General features: G+C 35.1%; 1 protein-coding gene across 1 annotated transcript in view; it reads right to left on the reverse strand.

Annotated features, from left to right (window-relative positions):
- Window positions 1-22,972, reverse strand: part of LOC127553002 (uncharacterized) — a 51,416-nt gene extending 28,444 nt beyond the window's left edge. Inside the window, exons 1-6 of the mRNA XM_051983361.1 lie at window positions 22,889-22,972; window positions 18,408-18,639; window positions 18,033-18,185; window positions 14,676-14,824; window positions 11,565-11,705; window positions 9,690-9,838 (exon numbers count right to left, since the gene is read on the reverse strand). Coding sequence (XP_051839321.1) covers window positions 9,690-9,838; window positions 11,565-11,705; window positions 14,676-14,824; window positions 18,033-18,185; window positions 18,408-18,587 — 772 coding nt within the window. The 5' untranslated portion in view covers window positions 18,588-18,639; window positions 22,889-22,972. The remainder of the gene's footprint in view (window positions 1-9,689; window positions 9,839-11,564; window positions 11,706-14,675; window positions 14,825-18,032; window positions 18,186-18,407; window positions 18,640-22,888) is intronic.
- Window positions 22,973-24,202: the final 1,230 nt, after the last annotated feature.

Consider the following 24,202-nt stretch of genomic DNA (forward strand, 5'->3'; position numbering starts at 1 on the left):
GTCTTGCTAAGCTTTCCTGTGTTTTTGTTGATAATAGCATTGCTTTAGGTAAAAAGTGCCTTGAACACCTTAAAGATGTAAAAATCCAGCTCTTTTTTTCCCTACCTTTTCTATAAGTTCAACTATATTAAGAAGTATTCTATTCCTAGCAATAATGAAATTGAGCAGAATCAAGGTAACACTGGATATGGTAATAACAATATTGTTTTAAGAACAACTTTTAGTGACTAAGTCATTTTGACTATTATAAATGCCCAAATTAAGTACATAAAGACATATGAAGGAAGACACTATTTGAATCCAGAGAAAGAATTAATAATACAAATACATATACAATACTTTTGCATATATGTATATACATATTTGTGTTTAACGGTAGCCATTTCTGGGGTAGGGGGAGAGAACAAAAGAAAAAAAAAGTTACACTATAACTTTATTATATATTTAAGAGGAATAGCAAATTCATATTTGTGGGTTTTTCTATTCTACTATGTTATAGAAATCTTTTGCTTTATTTCTTAAATTCAGAATATAATAAATTTTTTAAAAAGAAGAAAAAAGAGTAGTGTACCAATAGGATCTGTGAGCTCACCATATTTATAAACTTGTTGCTCCTTGTTGCTTGTTCCCGGTTAAGAGTTGCAAAACTGGTCAAAGGCTATGAACAAACAATTTTCAGATGATGAAATTGAAACTATTTCCACTCATATGAAAGAGTGTTCCAAATCACTATTGATTAGAGAAATGCAAATTAAGACAACTCTGAGAAACCACTACACACCTGTCAGATTGGCTAAGATGACAGGAAAAAATAATGATGAATGTTGGAGGGGATGCAGGAAAACTGGGACACTGATGCATTGTTGGTGGAGTTGTGAACGAATCCAACCATTCTGGAGAGCAATCTGGAATTATGCCCCCAAAGTTATCAAACTGTGCATACCCTTTGACCCAGCAGTGTTTCTACTGGGCTTATACCCCAAAGAGATACTAAAGAAAAGAAAGGGACCTGTATGTGCCAAAATGTTTGTGGCAGCCCTGTTTGTAGTGGCTAGAAACTGGAAATTGAATGGATGCCCATCAATTGGAGAATGGTTGGGTAAATTGTGGCATATGAATGTTATGGAATATTATTGTTCTGTAAGAAATGACCAGCAGGATGAATACAGAGAAGACTGGCGAGACTTACATGAACTGATGCTGAATGAAATGAACAGAACCAAGAGATCATTATATACTTCAACAACGATACTGTATGAGGATGTATTCTGTCGGAAGTGGATTTTTTCAACAAAGAGAAGATCTAACTCAGTTTCAATTGATCAAGGATGGACAGAAGCAGCTACACCCAAAGAAAGAACACTGGGAAATGAATGTAAACTGTTTGCATTTTGGTTTTTCTTCCCGGGTTATTTTTACCTTCTGAATCCAATTCTTCCTGTGCAACAAGAGAACTGTTCGGTTCTGCACACATATATTGTATATTTAACATGTATAGGACTGCTTGCCGTCTGGGGGAGGGAGTGGAGGGAGGAAATGGAAAAGTCGGAACAGAAGTGAGTGCAAGGGATAATGTTGTAAAGAAATTTTTTTCAAAATAAAAAAAACTTTAAAAAAAGAGTTACAAAACCCATTTGCCAATGGCTAAAGAACAAATGAGACAAATCTCAGGTGCAGAAAGTGAAGTAGAAGTATCATTATGAAGAGTATCAAGTGACTTCTGTTCCTGCCCACAGGGGCTTGCAGGGATTGGGAGAGTGAGCCAGTCTGGAGGGAAAACTCTAAATAGATGTTGGGAAGTAAACTCTGACTCTGGTTTAAAGGTTAAAATCAAAGAATCTTAGAGCAAGAAGTGGCAATAAGTGCCTACTCAGTGGAACTCTTGGGATTTTTGATTCTGTTTCTTCATGGGGCATGCATTCAAGCAAAATAGAATCTTTCCTAGCACACCAGATTGATGACAAATATCTATAGTCATTGTGAACCATATAGGCACAAATGACATTCCTTGGAGGAACCCCCAAAATACTGAGCATAATTATGAAATCTTGGGAAAGAAACTGAAGAACAAAGGGTCATGGGATGTGTTTCCCTCACTGTTGCCTATTAAAGGCAAGAATAAAGAAGTTAGAAATTAAGTTGGAAAGTGAGCATTTGGCTAAGAAGCTGATATTAGAGAATGGGATATGGATTTCTTGATCACAACTTATAGAATAGTTGACAGTTTCTTGGCCAGAGACAGAGCATGTCTAACAAAGGCTAGTAAGAATATTTTTGTCAGGTGTCTTACAATTTTAATTAAAAGGGTTTTAAGTTAATAAGAATGGGGGAGGAATGCTCCCATATTGACACTATCAAATTGATTCTGATTCCATTTTATAACTGATTCTATTCTATATCACTTCCAATGTGTAAAATTGCCTAAGCTATATTTCTTTTTCTCCAAGTTGAGTTCAGAAGTCTAGCTTTTCTAACTGAATTGTTAAGAAAGGAGGGGTTGTTGCTAGTCCTGCATTCCTGACTAACATCCATCATATTGTTTTCCATCATCTATGATATTTCAGACTTTGAAACCAATTATATTATGTTATATTATAATTTATATTATTTTATGATGTTATTTATTCTTTTGTACTTCCCAAAACTATATGAAGGCTAGTAGGCTAAAAAGCTGCTTTTGGTCTTTTAACTGATTAGGAGTTGAGATACTTTTTATTGATAAATTGAAGACCCTAAGAACTTTCAGTCTACATAAGTTCCTTCCTTCCTTCCTTCCTTCCTTCCTTTCCTCCTTCCCTCCTTCCCTCCTTCCTCCTTCCCTCCTTCCCTCCTTCCCTCCTTTCCTTTCTCCTTCCCTCCCTTCTTTCCTTTTCTCTCTCCTTCTTTTCCTTCCTCTCTTCTTTCCTCCTTTCCTCTCTCCTTCCCTTTTTTCCTCTCTCCTTTCCTCCCTCCCTTCCTTTCTTCCTGCCTGCCTACCTGCCTTCCTACCTTCTTTCTTTCCTTCCTTCCTGTCAAGTGTATGAGTTCAGATTTGAACTCAGGTCAGGATCAGTGCTCTAATGTGATACATAGCTTCTCCAGTCTATCTTACTTTTAAAAAACAACAGTACATACATAAAGTTAGATTTCATGAATCAGGAACTACTTCATTTTGAGAATTCCTCTATTTTGTTCACACATACTATATAGAAAGTACTAAAAGATATACTCTGAAATACATAGGAGACAAAAATCCAAGAAAGGGAGTAGTAGTACATCCCAAAGTCTCTCAAGACACTTAAAAAATGAATATGTTTAATTAAAATTATGTGGTTGTGAGTTGATATTAACATTTGGCAGTATTTATCTGTGTCAATAATAATAATAATAACAATAACTAATATTTATGCAGTATTTGCTATATGCCAGATGCTAATTTTGAATCTTAATTGCGCGAAACATTATCTGCTCCCCTCCCAATTTAATTCTTTTTATTAGTAGATCTGTTACAAAAAATTGTATTAAAGCATAATTTTATTTTGAATATCATCAATAAAACATTTATGCAATTTTTTCCTCTCACTTGTAATATAAATAGCTATATAATCTCTTCTATTGCTTGTTGGCTTACAAAGTCTAAAGTATTTCTTATTCTGTGGCCCTTGATGGAAAAAAAGTTGCCAACTCCTGATGTAGACTTATGAAAGTGATGAAAATGTTAATAATTCTGATTAAATTAAAAGAGTGCCGACCAATACTAGCAGAATCTCAGTCATCAATTGTACTTTTTTGGTTTTAGGCTTTCGTCTAGCTTTTTTGAACTCAAGTTCTTTATTGTAGTCAAGTTCACATTTTTCCATTTCAATTAGGGTTTATAATGAAATGGAATGACAAGGACTAGGGGAGAAAAAGTCTTTGGGGAAAGACTCTGGGAAGTCACTCTGAAAATGAGAAATCCAAAAGGTGATTTCTAACAAAATTGTTCAGGAACATAGAGTTGTTACACAAAGTCTGGAGACCAAACCCCAATATCTTCTATCACCATTAAGATGAGAATAAAACAGGTAGCAAGAGAAAATGATTTTTTGGTTGATTTTAGGAAGAGCTGGGAATGGCACTATGGGTCTGTATCCCAAAGAGATCATAAAAATGGCAAAAAGACCCACATGTGAAAAGATGTTTTTAGCAGCTCTTTTTGTAGTGGCAAGGAACTGGAAATTGAGTGTATGCCCATCAATTGGAGAATGACTGAACAAGTTGTGGCATATGAATTTAATGGAATACTATTATTCTATAAGAAATGATGAACAAGCTAATTTCCAAAAAATCTGGAAAAACATAAGATAAATGGATATTGAGTGAAGTGAGAAGAACCAGGAAAACATGGAATACAATAACAGCAACAATGCATGATGATCAGCTATAACAGATCATAATAGCTCTTCTCAGCATACAATGATCCAAGACAATTCCAGTAGACTTGTGATGGAAAATACCATCCTCATCCAGAGAAAGAACTATAGAGACTGAATGCAGATCAAAGCACACAATTTTCACTTTTTTTTTTGTTTTTTCTTTCTCATGGCCTTTCCCTTTTATTCTGATTTTTTTCACAACATGATTAATATGGAAATGTTTAAAATGACTATACATGTATAACCTATTTCACATTGCTTGCTATCTTGGGGAGAGGGGAGGGGAAGGAAGAAGGGAGAAAAAATTGGAAAACAAAATCTTACAAAAATGAGTGTCAAAAATTGTTTTTATTTGTAATTGGGAAAATAAAATACTATTACAAAAATAAAAGAAGATCTGGTATTATAGCCTTTTAAAAGATTAACCAAGAAAGACTATTGATTTTCTTTCAAACTGTAGATTTTATACCTGGAAAAGGTCTTAAAAAACTATATGTTCATAGGCTCTGGAACTAGGAGAAATCTGAGAGATCATTTACTTGAATCCCCCCCTTTTTTTTTGAATAGATGAAGAACATGAAGGCCAGAAGGTGAAGTAACTAATCCCAGGTCAGATGGTTTACAAAAGAGTCAGGACTCCTGGAAACCAGTTTTGTTGGCTCTCAGGTCACTTTCTGGGACACATTTTAGCAACACAATGGATTCTTAAGTACTAGGACTGATTTATTTTTAACCTTCTTAAAGGCAATAGGATGGACTCTTAAAACTTCTCTAAGACAGTTTCTGATCCCAAAGGATGTGGTGGAAAACAGTTTCCAAGTTTAATTTATTTTCTGCTGATTGTGCATTGCAATGGCATTCCTTCCCCGAAATATTCATGACAGTCGTAAGTCTCTCTTAGGCTTGTCAGATGTAAAGGGATTGCTCATTCCAGTTGACACAATAGGCTATTTTCTGGATTTGATTTAACAGCACCCATGAGCCACTGGATTGTCTTTTTTCACCAGATTCTTTAGGAATATATTAACTGATCAACAGTCAGAGTGAGAGCTTTGAAAGAGAGAGTAAATTAGAAGAAGACAGAGGAACTGAAAAGAATAGTTTAAAACCAACCAAACACACATACACAATACATTTGGGAATTTTTTGGGAATTTTTTTTTTTCTGTTTCTTTCGTGGAATATTTCTCATCTTTACAGATACTGACATTTTTTATAATTGATTCAAAATCTGACACTCCTCTTTGTCCAATTATATGTACAAACAAAAGTCTTTTTAGCGTCTCCAGATTGTATGGGTCTTTACCAAAGAAATTTCTGAAATAAAATGATGAATTGAAAATTTCCCCTAATCTTCTCTTCCTACTTTTCTTTACTATGAATTGCTATATATGATTATGCCCAAGATCGCTCTGTTCTGCTTATGTTAATATTTCCTTACTCTTATGGTAGGAAGCATATGATAGAGAAGAAAACATAGACACTGATTTAAATTTTTTAAAGCCTGTATCTCTATTTTGCACAGGTTAAAAATACATTGGTTAGTTCCAGGGCTGATTCTACTATTGATTGATCCAAAATGTTTTATTTCCTATCTGAGCTGGTTTATCTTTCTTAATATGACCTAGAAAGGCCCATTCCCAGAATCTACCATATTAATGGTAGACTTAGTGTGGTTACCCCATTAGCTTAGCCCACTGAAGCTCAGAACTCCTGAGCTCAAGAGATCCATCATCCTCAGCTCCAGGGATGATAGGTGTGCCCAACTGCAGGCACTCACTATTTTCATGTATATCATTGAAGTTTTCAGAATGTGATTATTAAGATCTCACATTATGTATTCAAATATTAATGCAATTGAGCTAAAAATACCATTGGATTTCTGAGAGATAAGAGAATAATCAGTATAAGAAGCAAGGGTTCATAGTGGAAAAAGAGAGCCAGTCTCAGAGTCAGGAAAACCTAGATTCACATTTTGTTTCTAATACATTGACTATATGAACATGGGTAAATCACTTTCATTGCCCTGCTCCTCCCCATCCCCCATCCCAGCAACTCTCTAAAACCATAAAACCAGGTTTGGTTTGGTAGAGGGAATTTCCCCACTGAGCATTTCATATTTCAGTGAAATGATAAATCCAAAACAAAAAAACTCCATCAAAAAAGAAAAAAATCTCAGGAAAATCTAGGCATAGTTCTTACTGGTGATCGATGTCCCTTGAACAATTTTGGCAATAGTAACAAGAATTTATTCTCATGACAAGTTCTAGTTATTTATAAATCTCTAAAATTTACATATATAAAATATGATTATCTTTTCATATTACATTATGTACAAATCACATAGTAAATAGCTAGGATTGATAAAGCATTTTAGGGTTTGCAAACACTTTATATATATTATATAAATATATAGTATATTATAAAAATATATAATATATAACGTAAAATATATTATCAAAATACATAATATGTAAATATATATTATATTAATATAATACATAAATATGTATTAGCTTATCTGAACCATATAGCAATTCTTTGAGGCAATGCTATTATTATTCCCATTTTACAGATGAGGAAATGAATTTGAGAAGGGTTGAAAATAACTCTCACACAGTCACATAGTTGACAAGTATCTGAGAAAAGATTTGAATTAATCTTCTCGATTCAAAAAATAGCTTTCTTATCTACTCACTTAACTGGTTTTTAAAAGATAATATTTATGTATTTATATTTTATATTATATATAATAATATTATATAATTGTTATAATATTTACAAAGCACTTTACATATGTTGCTCCACCTTCCCTTATCACTGCTTTATCATGATAAAGGGGTTTGTGTCAATCAATGAAACTATGAGCTATGTTGTAAAGGATTGCCCAAGATAGACAGATCATTGTAGAGAATTCTGACAAAAGGTGATCTATTGAGTGAGAAGAAAATGGGAAATTGTTCCAATGTCTTTGTCAAGAAAACCCCATGGACAGTATTAATGGTCCATAGGGTCATGAAGAATCCAACAGGACTGAATGATCATACAACAATTACATGTCATCTCAATTGATTTTCACAATGATCTTATGAGATAGATATTATTATCTTCATTTTACTAATGGTGAAACTCAGCCTGGAAGAGAATATAAGGTAGAATTTGAACTCAGGTCTTTTTGATTTCAAGTTCCATAAGCTATCCACCACACCAGAAGTATCAAACATGCTGCTTGTGACCTATAACAGTCCTGAGTACAACCCAAACCTGATTAAAATGTGGCTTTTAAGCTGATTTTAATGTGATCATATTAATTAACCAATTAGCATTTATTAAGTACCTACTATATACTGTGCACTATTAAGCACCAGATATATTAACAAATATGAATACATACATATATATTTGATGTGTATATATGATATGTTAATAAAAAAAGAAATATATAAACACGAATACTGGGGATTTTTTTGTACAGTTTAGTGGCTCTTGATCTTTTGCAAATCTGTATGACCTGGCACTAGTCCCTTCAATTTCTGGGGATCATTTTTCATGACTGAAATTTGTTGCTTCTACTTTATTCCCAGATTTTCCAGGTTGTTTGGGGTAACTAATTGAAGGCACTGAGAGCTGGTTGTAGGTGAGCAGAAACCATCAGGTATCAGGGCTATTGCTAAGAATTTAAAGATTTGGAAAAAACCATCATTTAGCTTCAAAGTGATGAAATCCTTGTCCCATAAAGAGAACCATGTCCATTTGTGAGATACAAAACATCAGCCAACCCAAGAGAGAGGGAAAATAGCACAAGATGAGGTTGAAAATAATTGCAAAGAGGAGGGAATCATTGTAAAAGACTACCTTTCAATTTCTTTTCCCTTCCCTTTCTTTTAGAGAATTGTATTTGATATTCAGAATGAACAAATGTATCCATCTCAAAAAAATTCTCAAAAACTCTTTAGATGGATTGTAAATACTGTATTTGTCAAGCTCCATTAGCTATAGGGATATTTATATCTTTACTACAAAGCCATTACTCTAGCTCTTGACATCTCTTAATCTTCATTTCTCTTGACATTAAAGCAATTGCTTTGAACAAAGTCATGAGATTCTTCTCTCCTGGGAAACTGGGTTAGATTGTCATTGATTAATTAGAGAGTTGGCAGCTCAGCTTGAGGTTAGCCTATCTTAATTGCTTAGTCCTTCTTGGGGTTCTTGTCATTCTCAGAAAGAGAAATCCCATTTGAAGAATGACTTCTAATCACACACCTGTGATCTATAAGGGACCTAGGTCAGTTTCCTCTTCATGCTGAAGGCATGTGTGCTTAGAAGGCAGTGTGTTATAGAGCCCAATTTCTTTAATTGTGGGTTGTGACCTCATATGGGGTCATGTAATTGAATATGGGGATCATGTAATGATGATTTATTATCAATAAATGTTGGATTTTTATACCTATTTTATATATCTACATACCTAGAATCATGTAAAAATTTCTGGGGCAAAAAAGGAGTCACAAGTGAAAAAAAAATTATAGAGCAATGGATAGGAAGTTTAAAGATCTGGTTTCAAGTCTTAGGTGTCTTATCTATGTGAGCTTGGGCCAAGTCATTCTTCCTTTCAGTGATATTCAATTATCTCCCTTTGTACAGTGGAATTATTACTCACAATACCTACTCACAGAATCATTGGGAAGAGATCTCTTTCTAATCCAACTTAATAAGAATTTATTTAGTGCCTGCTATTTATAAAGCATAGAGCTAGGTACTAGTAATACAAAGACCATATAAGTGTAGACTATTAATGTTTGAAACTCAATGACAACACTGTATCTCCAATCTCTGCCCTCCCCACCCCATGCCTAGAAGGCTTTACCATCTCACCTCTATTCCTTAATTTCTCTGTTTTCCTTCAAGATTCAAGTCAAATCCTACCAATCCAGGAAGCTTTTCCCAGGTGCCCCAGGTGCTAAAGTCTTCCTACTTTCCGAGAACCTTCTATCTACACAGAATCTTCCTAGTTATTTACATGTCAGCTTCCCCATTGGAATGTAGGCACCTTGAGGGCAAGTCCCTCCTTGCTTTTGGAGATATTCTTGAAGTTTGGCACAGTACTTGGTACATAGAATTAGTTTACTAAATGCTTGTTGTCTTGTCTTGGCTATTATTAATTACTTTTCCATAAACTCTATTGAGTCATTGGAATAATAATTTTTTCAAATGAATTATGTACATTTAATAAGAAAAAATCCTTATTAGAATGTTTGAATCAGAGTGACCAGATGTTCCTTCACTTCTAATTTACCTGGAAGCACTTGTTGAGATGAGCTTCTTCGGTATCGCAAGATCTTTTTTCTCCTGTCTTTCCCCTGGGTTTCTGCAAATTCTGCTATGTGTTTAATGAGAGCCAAAGCCCCAGAACATTGTAAGTAATTACCATTAAGATAAAGTTCACTAGAGCAAAGAGACAAAATAAAGATTTTAAGTGATATTATTTTCAGTCTCTCTAAGCACCAACTACATGCAGAAGTATATGTATATATATATATATATATACATATATATATGCATATACACTCATACAAACACACATATATATTAGCAGAGGAGGCATTTAGTAAATGATTGCTGAATTGAATATCAAAAGAAAAATACTAAATCTTACAAAAATGAATGTTGAAAACTATCTTTACATGTAACCAGAAAAATAAAATACTATTGAGAAAAAATGGAAATTTGTTTAAAATTATTGTACATGTATAACCTATGTCAGATCACTTGCTGTCTTGGAGAAGGGGAAGGGAAGGGAGGGAGGGAGCAAAAATCTGAAACTCAAAATATTGCAGAAATGAATGTGGCAGAAAAATATTAATACTGAACTTTGCATTTAATGCAATATCTAATAGAAGAATAGTCCCTTAATCTTCTTCTATAACTCCTCAGTTTCAAATAGACTTCTCTGGAGCAATAAATTAATCCCTTTAGAAAAGAGAAAGAAGGTACTGCTTTTATGTAGGGTCATAGTATTCTTCTTTAGTGGATGGGAAAGGCAAAAATCTTCACCAACAGTTATTTTTCTGAGTTTAGTTGCTATCGTTAATCCATCTTCTGGGGCCTCAGATCTCATTCTTGACCTTTAATATACTTTTCTAAAAGAAAGGGTCGGGGTTAAGAGAAAAGATTTTAGTGAAGGGCATTGTTTGCTGAGTTTGAGTTGATATATGTTCCTTCCTTCAGATTAGTCTGGACAGAAACTTTAGACTGGAGAAATATTTATTTCTTGATATCTTCAGTGTAACTAAAAAGGAGGTTTTTAAATACACTTTCACATTACAGAGACTTCCAACTTGGATTCCAGTGGATCCATCATCTCCATTGGTCTTCTCTCCACTAATGCAGATTATAACCTATCCTCACATTCTCATCCAGGGCAGATCTTATCTATCTGTGCTACTTTCTACAAGTAGCCTTTTCCAATCCATCTGAATTCTAGTGCTTTCTTCCTGTTAAATTTTTAAAAAAAACATTTAATTTACATATGACTTGTTTGTACTTATTTCTTTGCATGCTATCTGCTGATTGTGATTTCTTTGAGGACAGGGATTTTCTTTTGCTTTTTTTTTTTTTTTTTTGTATTTACAGCACAGTGCCTGGCACATAATAGGTGCTTAACAAAGGTTTATTGACTGATTGATATCTACAGTAACCTAAGCATATTTGGAAAAGGAAACATAAAGGATTTTATCAGGGAAATATATGATATATATCTATATTTATCATATTGCCCATATTGCATGGGCAAGGGAGAACAAGTAGACAGCCAGAAAGTTCCATGAATATGTTCTCCATGTCAGAAAAAAATGAGGAAAATCTCCAGCATGTGGGATGGATTTATGGAAGACATGAACCAGAAATGTATGGGAAGAACCCTCATGAATAGGTTGTACTCTATCTGTGATAAGCTCACAGATCCATTTGAGTAGATAGGAAAAGTGACCTTATTAAAAGAATAAACTTGATTTCAAGATGAGCCAGTCTAAACCATTAGTCTAGAAAAGGAAATAAGATCACGAAGAAAAATTAGGCAGACTCATGAACAAACCTGTAAACAAAGAATAGGAAGATATAAAGATTAATCACCAAAAGCTTCCCCAGGCTTTGGCTAGATGGACGGACTCACCAAATGGAACTTTGGCTAACTGCCCAGCCCAGCTTTGAGCCACTACTTGGTCCCAGATTGCAATAACGCAGGCTGAGAATCTTAAGCTTCTGGTTTTTTTCCAGGCCGGCCATAAGAATGTCAACACCTTCATTTATAAACCTTATCAGAGAAAGAACAAATTAGTTACTTACAGTTCCATTAGAGAAGGAAAGGAGAGATTATCTAATCTGATTCCTTCATTTTAGTGCGGTGTCATGCAATGAGTTCCGGATTTGGAATCTGATTTCAAATTTTTGCTCTGATCCTATCTGCCTTTTGGTTCCTCGGGGCTTCAATATTGCAAATATTGCCTTCAGTATTGCAAAAGGGAGAGATTCAGGAATGGGCAAGGTGACCTGACTTTAAATCTCTGGTTCCATGAAGATGTGATCTACAGGCTTAAGCCATTTGACCAAAGTCACGTTAGGTGGCATTTGAACACAGGCTTTCAGCCTCCAAATTCACTTCCGAACGTAACATTTCCCATTTGGTAACTATTTGTGCAGCAGCCTTTGGGACTAATTTCTTTACATGTCAAATGAGAAGTCTGGACCAGCTGACTTTCTCTTCCCATTGCTCTGTGACAAAATATTCAGCTGCTTGCTTTCCTTTTTCTGGGATCTGAAACTCACTGAAATTACTCTCCAAAAAGGTTTTAGCTGATTAGGGATTAAGGATTGTAAACTTTCCTGGCTAGGTAAGTGTGGTGCATAACGTGTTATACCAGGAATCCAAAAGACCCCAGTTTAAATATTGCCTCAGATTCTTCCTACCTGTGTAAGCCTGGGCAAGTCATTTGCCTCAGTTTCCTCAACTGTAAAATGAAATATAATTTGTAAAAGTGAATTTAGCTGGAAAGGTCTTTGAATGAAAGAAATATAATACACATCAGACCCTTCCCTGCTTAATAATTCAATTCAACAAATGTTTACAAAGTATCAAATATGTATAAGGAGAGAGACAGTCTCAGTATAAGATCCAGGTTCAACATTCAACCTTTGAAACATAGTAGCTGCATTATCTCACAGAGGGGAAGTCATTGAACATTTCTCTGATTTAGGCTAATCTGTAAGACTTTCAGTAACAGCTGAACAGTTGATCTCCATTGGAGGAAGGAATTTCCACACTGAGAGTTCCCTACACCTACGATATCACAGCTAGATCAAGAATAAAACTATACAAAAATAGGTCAGATTCTGATCAGAGCTGACTCTGGGATTCCAGAGATAATAAATAAAAACAGCTTCTGTCTTTAAGAAGGTTACAATTTGCTAGAAGAATAAATAGATAAAAAATACACTAAAATTTGAGAAAGAAGAGATGAATAACAATGAGGAGGGGACAGGAAAGTTCTTTGGAGATGACAGTTAAGTGGAGAAAGGAAGGAAACTAAATAATTTAAGAGAGAAGTTGAGAAGGAAGTACATTCCACACATGTAAGCCAGCCAATATAAAGGTATGAAGTCAGTAGAGGGAATGCCTTGTTCAGGGAATTACAAAGATATCAGTTTATCTGAAATTTGGTGTAAAATGGAGCAGAATGAAATAAACCAGGAAAAGTAGGCTGGAGCTAGGTTGTGGTGATTGATAAATGTTGGGCCAAAGAGTTTAATTTTGTCCCTAGAGGCAATAGAGAGCCATTGAAGATTTTAGAGCACAGGTATCACAGGGTCAGGCCCGTCAGTCAACAAGCATTTATTAAGCATCTGCTATGTGGCAGACACTGTGCTAATCATGAGCATTAGAGAGATTTTGACAGTAAGGTGAAGAGATAAGAGAAGGGAGAAGCTGCAAGTGGGGAGACCAATTAGGAAGCAACTGCAATCAATCAGGAAAGAGATGACAAGAGCTTCAACTATGGAGATGGTCATGAGAATAAAGAGAAATGATTCAAAATGAGAAAAGTCATGAAGGTAAAATTCATGAAATAAAGTGATTTATTCAGGATCCCACTACCAGCATGTATCAGAGGTAGGTCTTCCTGACTTCAGTTGGCTATGGACTTCTAAATCCCAAAGCTTATGAATAGAGGGATAATGAGAGGGGAAAGGAGATCTCCTCTCCCTATCCCATCTCCAATCTGGTCTAGTTAGAGCACATCCCATGTAATGCTGAGCCTGCATCCTGACCACTTCCAGAGAAATATGGATCAGTGAAGAAAGGTTTGTTAATTTGGGATGACCTAGCAAATCCAGGCTGGTCACCTATCCCCCATCTTCTTTTGACTGAAAGGGGAGAGAGAGGCTGAAGTAAAACTATAGTTAGCGAGGATTAGCTATTAAACCAAGAAGGATGCCCCGCTCAATGAATCTTGCAGAGAATAATCCTGCCCTCCTCATTTCTCTCTCCCTTCTGTTCTGATCATGAAATCAGGATTCTTCAAACTTCTCCTTGGAAGGTGCAGTTCCCATAGTTCCTCTTAGTGTCCAGGACACAGGTTCAGCATCCATGGGATATGATCTAGCCAGAGCAGATAAGGGAGCCCTGGTATTTAATTCTCATGACACAGATCAGCTGAGGAAATGGGCTCAAAGAGATTAAATACTTTGCTTCAAATTACACTTATCAGTGAGGAAGCCAGGATTCAGATCTCAAAGTTTTGAGTCTAGCTTGCTTTACACTACTTTTCTTGCCCAAACAGAACCAATTGAAATGAGCAACATGAAAAAACAGAATACAGTCCCACCCTTGAAAATAGTTGGCCCAACCCCAAAAGAGATCGTTCTGCTATGGGTTAACATCACTTACAAATTATTTCAGTCAACGAAGAAGCTAGATTGTCGACTTGGGATCTAAATGGATTTTCTGAAATGTCTTATGTTGTAGTTTTTTTGGGAGATATTCAGACAATTATTTAAAGAGCGAGAGGTTTTCAAGTGCATTATAAGTTCTGCTTCGTGAATCCAAGGAGCCAGATTTCCAAATGGATTATAGTTTTCCTTGTAATGGTTTTGAGTGGCAGATTCACTCTCCTAGGACATTAATGAGATCTCCTAACAACCTTATTTTCCATTTATGATTCTATTTGGCAAGAAGAACTAATGGGTCTGATTAGATACCAGGAAATAATTTTCATATTCTTTTCCTTACTTGTTGTAATCCAATATAATTGAGAGCAAATTGCTGGAAAGGAAAGACTTGCCCAGTCTCTCCAAAGACCACAGATCCATTTGGCTGTTAATGATTTCTAGAGTAGAAAATGGGTACATGGTACGTCCTTGCAGCTCTAGAAGTATGGCCTAAGAACACAAATTAAGAAATGAATATTGAGCAACTGAAATATAGCCAGTTCTTAAATGTGGTGCTCAAAGGTAAATTATATCAACGTTATTGCTCCGATTTTCATGTAACATTTGAATATGGTAGTGCTCAGATCTGGGAAATTCCACTGATTAGGCTTGTACCATTTCTGGGTCTAGAATTGCATGATTTTCAAAATTTTTACTTAAATCCAATAATCAAGTGAAAAAATACTCTAAGTTATTGATAATTAGAAAAAAACGAAAATTAGAACAATTCTGAAATACTACCTCACACTCATCAGATTGGCAAACTTGATTAAAAAAAAGAAAATTTGAATTGTTGGAATTATTATGGAAAAATAACCATACTAATGCACTGTTGGTGGAGATACAAATTAGTCCAGTAATTCTAGAAAACAATTTGGAACTGTGACCCAAAAGTTTTATGCTATACATACCCTTTGACCCAGCAATGCCATTAGTAGACTTGTATTCAAAGAGATCAAAGAAAAAGGAAAAAGCCCCACCTGTATAAAAATATATACAGCAGCTATTTTTATAGTACCAAAGAACTAGAAATTAAAGGGATACCAATCATGTGGGGAAAAATTGCACAAATTATGTTATGTGAGGATAGAAGTATGGGTGATTTTAGGGGAATCTGAAGACATGTCCAAAGTTCCCCAGATAATAAATGTCAGAGGCAGGTTTCCAGTGGATTTAGATCCATAGAAGTAGAGGACATACCCATAGAAATATTGAAATGTCATTTATGAACACAAGAAATAGAATGTAGAAGTATAGATAGGACTTTAGAATGCAGTGACTAATGGCAATGGCAATAGTGATGACCCAACAGGGGAATATCAAAACACATTGATGACAGTCATGTGGTGGAAAAATAGGATCATGGAGTTAGAATTGGAAGAAATCATCATCAAGGTCATGTCATTCAACTTTATCTTTTACAGATGAGGAATCTAAAAGAGAGAGATGCTGAACATTTGCCCAAGGTCCAAGCAGCAGGATCAGGATTCTATTCCAGAGCTCATATGCTTTCTGTGACACCCTATTGCCTCAGCCCTGTACTACACAGCTTTGTGAATATTTGTGTGGAAACATTTCCATCTCCTGGGATCAGAACAAAAGGGCAGGTTTTGTAAAGAAATACATTGTGGTAACAGAAAATCACCACTGTTATCCTGATATGGGAGGTTATTTAAAACCATAAATCATAAGAGCATGTAGACCGTCTCTGAACATCTTAGGGATACAGAAACCCAAAGGCTGTTTCAAGCAGAAGTTTTAGAAACCAAAAAGTGGTTGTGGCTTTGTGGGGGGGGAGCCAAGGGGTGGATTTTTTGGAAGAAAATTATATATGGGTCAGCTATAGGGTTTATAAATATAACTTGGTCAAAAACAAAAAAGGCTCGTGGAACTCCTTAACTATGGAGTGAGCCTAGGAGGGATCTTTGATGAAAGGAGATTCCCCAATTGTTGAGTGCTAGATTGGATTGCTGAAGCTGTGGGGTGATGGAATAGCTGATGTGGCACACCAGCTCTAGCAGCTTAGAGCCTGCCATACAAAAAATGTACTCAATAGTGTTTAACAGAGCCTGGTCAGCAAAAGACCAGCTCTAGGTGTAGCAAAAGCAGGGCAGAGAAGACTGGCTAGAAACACTAGTTAAGTTCTTACTCTAGCCTCAGTTTCAAAAACTGACTGTAGAAATGGACCAGCACCCATTGCAGCATTCCAAAGAAGGCCATTTTAAAAAATAATATTTATCTTTAAATTATAAGAAATTACTTCTGTTATAAAGTTATAGGAAAAAGATACAAAAAACTGTTTAAAAAGATTTTTTGTTATATGGGATGACTCTCTGAGAAAGGGGAAGGATATAGGAGATACTTAGATGTAAGAAAGTATAAAAAGAAGAGATGTCAATATAAATCTATTTAAAAAAACAAAAAACAGACAAAAGCCCTTGAAGGCACCAATGTGTCCAATGATACCCAACAGCCAGTCAAAAGAACTGAGTGTCACATATGTGGGAATTCAGAGGTTGTCTAATACAAAATAGACATGTATAGATATCCCCTCTACAATCAACACATCATTCGTGAAGAGCTTCAGTGATGGAGAATGCTCTAGGCAGTTCAATCTACTTTGAGTCTTATTTCTGGGTCATTTTCCCTGTATTTTAAAAAATTACTTTAAGGGAATGCTAATCTTTCTATGTGGATACTCTTTCCAATGGTGCAATTTTTATCCTCATACTTGGGAATTTTAATATAGACATTGCTGTTTGCTTAGGTACATTGGTCTCTTGGCTCATTAACTTTCTGGACTCCCATGATCTTCACTTTCAATCCACCTCAGGCATACTCATACCTTTGGTCTCACCATCACCCTTAACTTTTTTTTGTCTCTATGATATAGGACTCTGAAATTGCTCCCTCTAATCCCAATCACCCTCACCTTCACTCCTCCTAAAATTCAAAATGTCCTTTTTTATTGTGAGTTTAACAATTATCAATAAATACAAAGAGCAAGAAAAAAGATTATATAAAAAACTGCATTTGTGTTAATGTATATATACATATATTCATATATGTATACATAAATACACAGAGAGATATGAATGAATAAATTATATATATAATATATATATATAGAGAGAGAGAGAGAGATGGATAAATGATATATAGATAGAGAGAGGGAAAGAGAAAAAAATGGATAGATGATATGGATGAATAGATGACATATAGATGAGAGAGGAAAAGGCTATATAGATAAAGAAACAGAGAGAAGGAAAGAGATGGATGGATAGGTGGAAATATAGATAAGAAAATAAAGAGGGAGAAAGAAAGAGACAGAGAGAGACACAGAGAGAAATAAAGAGAAACAGAGACAGAGAGACACACATACAGAGACAGAGAGAGAGAGAGGAAGAGATAGGAAGAAGAAAAAGAAGAAGAAAGAGAGAAAGAAAGAGAGAGAGAGAGAGAGAACACTATACCCAATGTCCTGTTAGCCTGAATGCTTGTATAAGATTTGAGGCAACAGAGTCAATTTATAGTGTTGTATGAAACCCTACAAATTAACATGAGGCATAGAGATTATTATTGAGACATTAACCTGTTTCATATTGTCAGACCAATTGGCATAGCAGTTAAATAAATATTTTTAAAACCCATGACTTACTAGGCTTGCAACATCTGAATTTTTCAGCTTCATCCCCCAGATGCAAAGTTCTCTTCCCAGCATGTAACGTTCATCTCGAATTGTCTTAAGCAAAGGTTCAAGAGAAACTTCTGGGAAGCCTGTTGGGGAGACGCCAGGGCTTACGAGCGTCAACTAAAAGGTAAGAAAAAAAATACTATTGCTACAAAGAAAATCTGAGTGTTGCAATGAAATAAGACAGAAACATGTAGAATTCAATCAGTTGTGGCCTTGAATTTGTTATTTGTGTGTAGGTGAGGCTGGAGACAGGAGGTCTGAAAGGACATCTTCCTTGGTGGGGTAGACTCTGGAAAAATTGATTCAAATCAGAAAGAGGCAAACTATAGAATCCTTCACCTTCCTGAGAATCTGTTCATTCTCTATGCTGATTTTCAAGGCCTTCTTGATAGCTGGGCACACAGAAGTCTGAGACTGGACACAGTGCTTTTCATAGGTTTTCAGGAACTTTTTAAGAACAGGAACAATAGACAAGGAAGCTCCTTTAATTTTTGCCTTTTCTTTCTTTGTCCTTGGCATATTTTAAAACTTCTGTGAGAATCTTCTCAATGGCTGAAAGCCTTTGCTCATCCTGAAATATGAGTAGAAGATTTACCGTTAATAAGCAGAATACTGTACCATCTCTACTAAATTAAATTATACATTCATTAAACAAAGGGGAAAAATTGCATCTATAACAAGAGATTGTTGTTGTTTTTGTACAGTTATGGTTATGGACTCTTTGTGATCCCATTTGGGGCTGTCTTGGCAAAGATAGTGGAGTGGTTTGCCATTTCCTTCTCCAGCTCATTTTTAGGAAACTGAGGCAAACAGAATAAAGTAGCTTTCCCAGAGTCATACAGCTAGTAAATATCTGAGGCTGGATGTGACTCTCGATCTTTCTAATTCCAGGCCCAGAGCTCTGTCCACTGCTCCAGAATCAGAGGACATGAATTCAAATCTTGTCTTAGCCACTTACTGTGTGACCTGTGAAGGGCAGTTTTGTCCCACTGGTCTCAGCTTATTTGAAAAATGAAAGGATTGAACAATGTGACTTCTAAAATTTCTTTTAGTTCCATGATCTATTCTTTGCACCACATAAATGTCATTTTTAAAAAATATTGCTTTGTTTGGTTATAGCCCAGTTTGCACCCCCAGCTCTTGGATTCATCTTCAGATTCTATTTATTTTTGTACTCACAAGTGTTGTTTGTATCTCAATGTATATCTATGAATGTCTTCCACTTATGCACAACACAATCTACCTCTGAGTCATATTACCTAATTGACCCTGGGCAAATTATATCATTTCTCTCAGCCTCAGTTTCCCCATTGATAAAAATGAGAGAGCTAGATAATATAGATATATAGTTCTTTTTTAGTTTTAAATGTATAACTTTTTGCTTCTAAACTCTATTTCATAAAGGCAATTCCCCTGGAACTTTCCTCTGTTTTCCTCCCATGGTCCATAGGTAAAAGGAAAATTTCTAAACAGTTGTTGGAAGATAAGCTATGATGGTGACTCAAAGGATAGATAAAATTTTAAAGCAATACTTTATTATTTGATTTACTTTTCTTTCCAGGGAAAACATGCATTTTACAGTACTTATAAGCACATCAATATGTTTATACTGATTTGTGAACTCAGTACTTTTCAGAATATTGGAATATCACCAATCCAAAGTAATATGCAACAACAGCAAAAAAGAGAGGAATGCATAAAATTAGGCTATTTTATGGTCAAAAATATCATAGCAACAGCTTTTGAAAAATGATTTGATTAAATCAAGTCACTGCACTTGGTCATTTTATTGTTACAACAAAACAAGACCATTTCTGATTTTAACTGATTGTCATTCTGCTTAATCATTGTAAGTTTTCATATGGACAAAATGTTTAAAAATAATATGGAGCACATTTCTTTGTGCCATTCTCACAGTTGGAAATACAAAATAATTTTTTTCAGGTTCATTATTCACTAAACTTTATTTCAGCATCGTATGTATAGTGCATCTTATGGCAGCTTCAGGATTCTTGTTTTTTTTTTTTAAATAAATTTCTATGACATTGTCTAATTTCATCATTACAAAAATCTTAAAAGATAATACGATAATATTTCTAAGGATAAAAATTTACAGACAACAAATATTTTAAAAATTAGGAGTGTTCATTTTTGATACCTTTAGGAAGGTAAGTAAATACTGAATCAATGCATTGCATATCAAAAACTCGCACACCTGTATATGTAGTACATTCTCAGATAATTCAGCATTTTAGTGGACACTACAGATATCACACAACTAGTAGGCCAATTTTTAAAAAAATCCTGGACTCCTAGAGCAAGAACTGGTATCAAGTACTCATTCAGTGAAGGGCTCCAACTTTCTGCAGGTCCATAGTTAAATAAATGAGATAGCTACATGAATATGGAAACAATAATATTGAAATCAATTAGTTCTATCCCATATTTAAGCACTAATTCTATTTCAATCACTTCATAATTATTTGTATTGATTTTCATTGATGTGTAATTGTTTGTATTGAAGTTAAATGTTGTTCCTAATAAAGTAGCCAGTGAAAAATAAAAAGGCAAATTCTGAAAATAATAAAGCCATTACTTCAATATGAGCTATTTTTCTTTATCTTTGTTAAAAAAAACTAGCTTGATTCTCTTGAAAAAGAGGATTCTGCTTGACTTAGGCAGTTAATGTAATTATCAATTTTTGTTCTTTAGCCTATTATTCATTGAAGAGGTTTTTATATATCTAGGAAATTTTATTGGAGAGGATCTGAACCAATAATTTCATAGGAAAAAGGAGCTAGAAGGATGACTGATTTGGTCTTTGCTGTTTCATGGCTAAGGATGCTTAGTAATTAAAATAAAGGGGAATTCATTAGGTAGAGCATTGGTATGTATACCTTTCTTGGTTAAGCACCTCAGGAAACCAGGCAAAGACTTAGGATGTTCATAAGAGTCAAGAGCTAAAGACATACTCTTCTAAAACCGATGCCTTACTTCATTCTGTTGATTCTCCAGGGACATGCACCTTCTTTCTTAAGAAAGAAGGGCCACAATTTCAATAGAGTTGTGCTATCTTTATCCAGAGAGAGAGCTATGGAGGCTGAATGTGGGTCAAAGTATTAGTATATTCACCTTTTTGTTGTTGTTTGCTTGTTTTTTCTTTCTTTCTCATAATTTTTCTTGTGCAATATGATGAATATGGAAATATGTTTATAAGAATTGCACATGTCTCACTAATATTGGATTGCTTGCTATCTTGGGAAGGGGTTCAGGGGGGAGGGAGGGAGAAACATTTGGAACATAAAGGTTTGCAAACATGAATGTTGATGTATTTGCATGTATTTGGAAAGAAAGAAGGGCTAAGACTCTTCTTCAGAGTTTTTCTTGTTCTGAGTCCTGTTCTAAGAGACAGTGATACTCTCCAATTTATACAGCCCTGATAAGTGTCCTTTGTGACCTTGTACTTCAAGTAGGTGGGGTGATGTCCAGGGTAGCAGTCATTCTTCCCCTTTTCCTCCTTTCCCCAAGGCTCCTATTTTATCCAATAATTTCACTTTCTTTATTTCCAAAGAGAATGCCAAATAGCTACCCAGAGGAGCTGGGAGAACTTTCTTAATCACTGAAATTCTTTGAAACACTTTTTTTCCTTCTAATTGCACATGTTTCACCTATATCAGTTTGCTTGCTATCTTGGGGAGGGAGTGGAGAGGGAGAAAAAAAAAAGATTTTGCAAAGGGGAATGTTGAAAACTATCTTTACATGTATTTGGGAAAATAAAATACTATACATTTAAAAAATTTTTCTTTCTAATCTGCATTGCACTATTCTCTTGTCTAAATTGGAATAAGAAGAGTAGAAGGTCAGAGAACTAAAGATCCAGAGTTAGAAAGAACCTCAATAAATGAAACTGAGGGCTGTAGAGGTTGATTTATCCAAGGTCACATAATCAATAAACATAAGAAACAGGTTTTAAACCTAGATTTTCTAACTCTTTTGCTAGTATGTTTTCCCCATTGTACCAGTGAATAGAGTTTAATTTTATAGAATTTAATTTAAAAACTTTGTTGGTTCAGTCAGTGGTCCATTGGCCTTTTAATCTGAATATTCAAGGGTTCAAGTCCTTATCCAAAATGAAGTTTTTTCTGCTTTATATTTGAGTCATCTTTCAGTTATTCTCTTCATTATCTCATAGATATTACTATTACATATATATTACATACACATTACTCATGGTACATGTTCTAAAAATACTGGTTGAATGAATGAAGAAGGAATTCCTTTGGAACCCAGAGACCTAAGTTCTAATACTACCTCAGACACTTACTAGGTGGATGATTAGAAACAAATCATTCAACCTGTTAGACTCTTGGTTCCTTACTTATAAAATTGAATGGAGAGTACTTGTGCTGCCTGTGTCAAGGAATGATTCTATTGCAGATCTTAAAGTGCTATAGAATTGTGAGTTATTATTATTCAAAAGACCATAGACTTAGAATTAGAAGAAATCTCAGAGATCATTTAAGTTTAATCCCTCCATTTTATAAATGAGGAAACAGAGACCAGAAACTTAGCTAGTAAAGTATTTGGATCTGGCTCCTCTGATTCCATATCAGCCCTTTTCTTCTTTGAGCCCTTTCTACTTTACCATATTATTAATAAAGTTGGGAAACACAGTCACAATGCTGTTCCAGTTCCATAAATATATAAAACATTAAACTGAACACAAAAATATATCAGCCATCTAGTTCTGGTTTGCTCAAACAATTGATTACTAATAATGCTCTCCCAGCCCATGGACCCAGAAATTAACAAATAGTTACCTGATTCTTTGTTGAACTGTGGTTCTGGTGGAGAAAGTTCAGGCCATGCAAAAGGAATCCCTTGCTGCATGGTTTCAGTGCCCATGGAGATAACGGCAGAAAACTGTCAATAGCAACAACACTCAAGTCTGGAATCTTAGCCACAGCCAAGAATCCCAGAGAGAGGGTGAGTCTGTATTTTCATCCAAGAAGAAGGTGTAAAATGATGGGTGCAATGACAAGAGCTGCCAGAAATGTGCAGTCCTAAAGCAGATTTCTTCTATAACTCAAAGCTTTGAAAATATCAATGACAGAGAAAAAGAAGGAAGAAGCATCCAAGAGATAAATGGAAAAGAAAAGGACAAGGGGGACTTGGGAAAGGGAGAAGACGATATGGGGGGAGGTACACACTTTCTCATACTAAGGTTGTAATTATTGATCTCTTCCCTCTCTTTTTTTTCTCACAGGATATTTTTATACGGGATAGGTTTTTTTTTTTTTTTTTTGTTTCCCTACTTCCACTGCAAATACATATAAATACAAGCAGGCTTTCAAGCCCTTTTGCTCCTCTAAGGAGGAAATTGCAATTACTCTTGATGAACCAAGTTCCTGAGATATCTGTCTTTGTACTCATAAACTACAACTATATATTTAGATATCTCATCCTGTGAAAACATAAATTACATGAGGATTTTCTCTTATAGAGATCATCATGATGAGTCACCATATGAAATATGGAAATAAGTTAGCTCTTAGAAAGAAGAAAAGGGCAAGATTGGACTCATTGGGTCTACTTTAAGGAAGCAATAGAGAACACACAGTCATTTTAAATGGGCAACAAGGAAGAACCAGTTTGAAATAGACCTTGAGAGAAAAAGGTCCTTGAGACCCATAAAAACAAAATGATACCCACCAGGGGAGATGGAATAAAAGATTAACTTTAGTAGAAAAGGATGGGGTGTGATACTGCTTTCTTTCCCCTTGGAAGATTCAGAATATTTCTTTCCTAATTATTAACTCACTCACCACAGGAAGATTTGATCCTATAGACCAAGAATGGGTCTTCATGGAGTTGATTACAGTGGGATTTATGTGTGAAGCCAGAGAAAGGAGTAAAATTGTTGTACTTTGAACACGGCAAGAATCTGGCTATGAAGTGGAAAAATAATCAACATTCATTAAGATCTTGCTCTGTGCCCATCATTGTTTTAAGGCCTGGTGATACAGAGAAAGGTTAAAATATGCAACAGAGATTCTTTACAACTACTTAGTTGTTGTAAAGTTTTTTTAATTACTTTTTTTTTAACTTTTTAAAAAATTATATTTCTTTTATTG

This window comes from Antechinus flavipes, chromosome 3 (assembly GCF_016432865.1).
Source record: "Antechinus flavipes isolate AdamAnt ecotype Samford, QLD, Australia chromosome 3, AdamAnt_v2, whole genome shotgun sequence".
Lineage (NCBI taxonomy): Eukaryota > Metazoa > Chordata > Mammalia > Dasyuromorphia > Dasyuridae > Antechinus > Antechinus flavipes.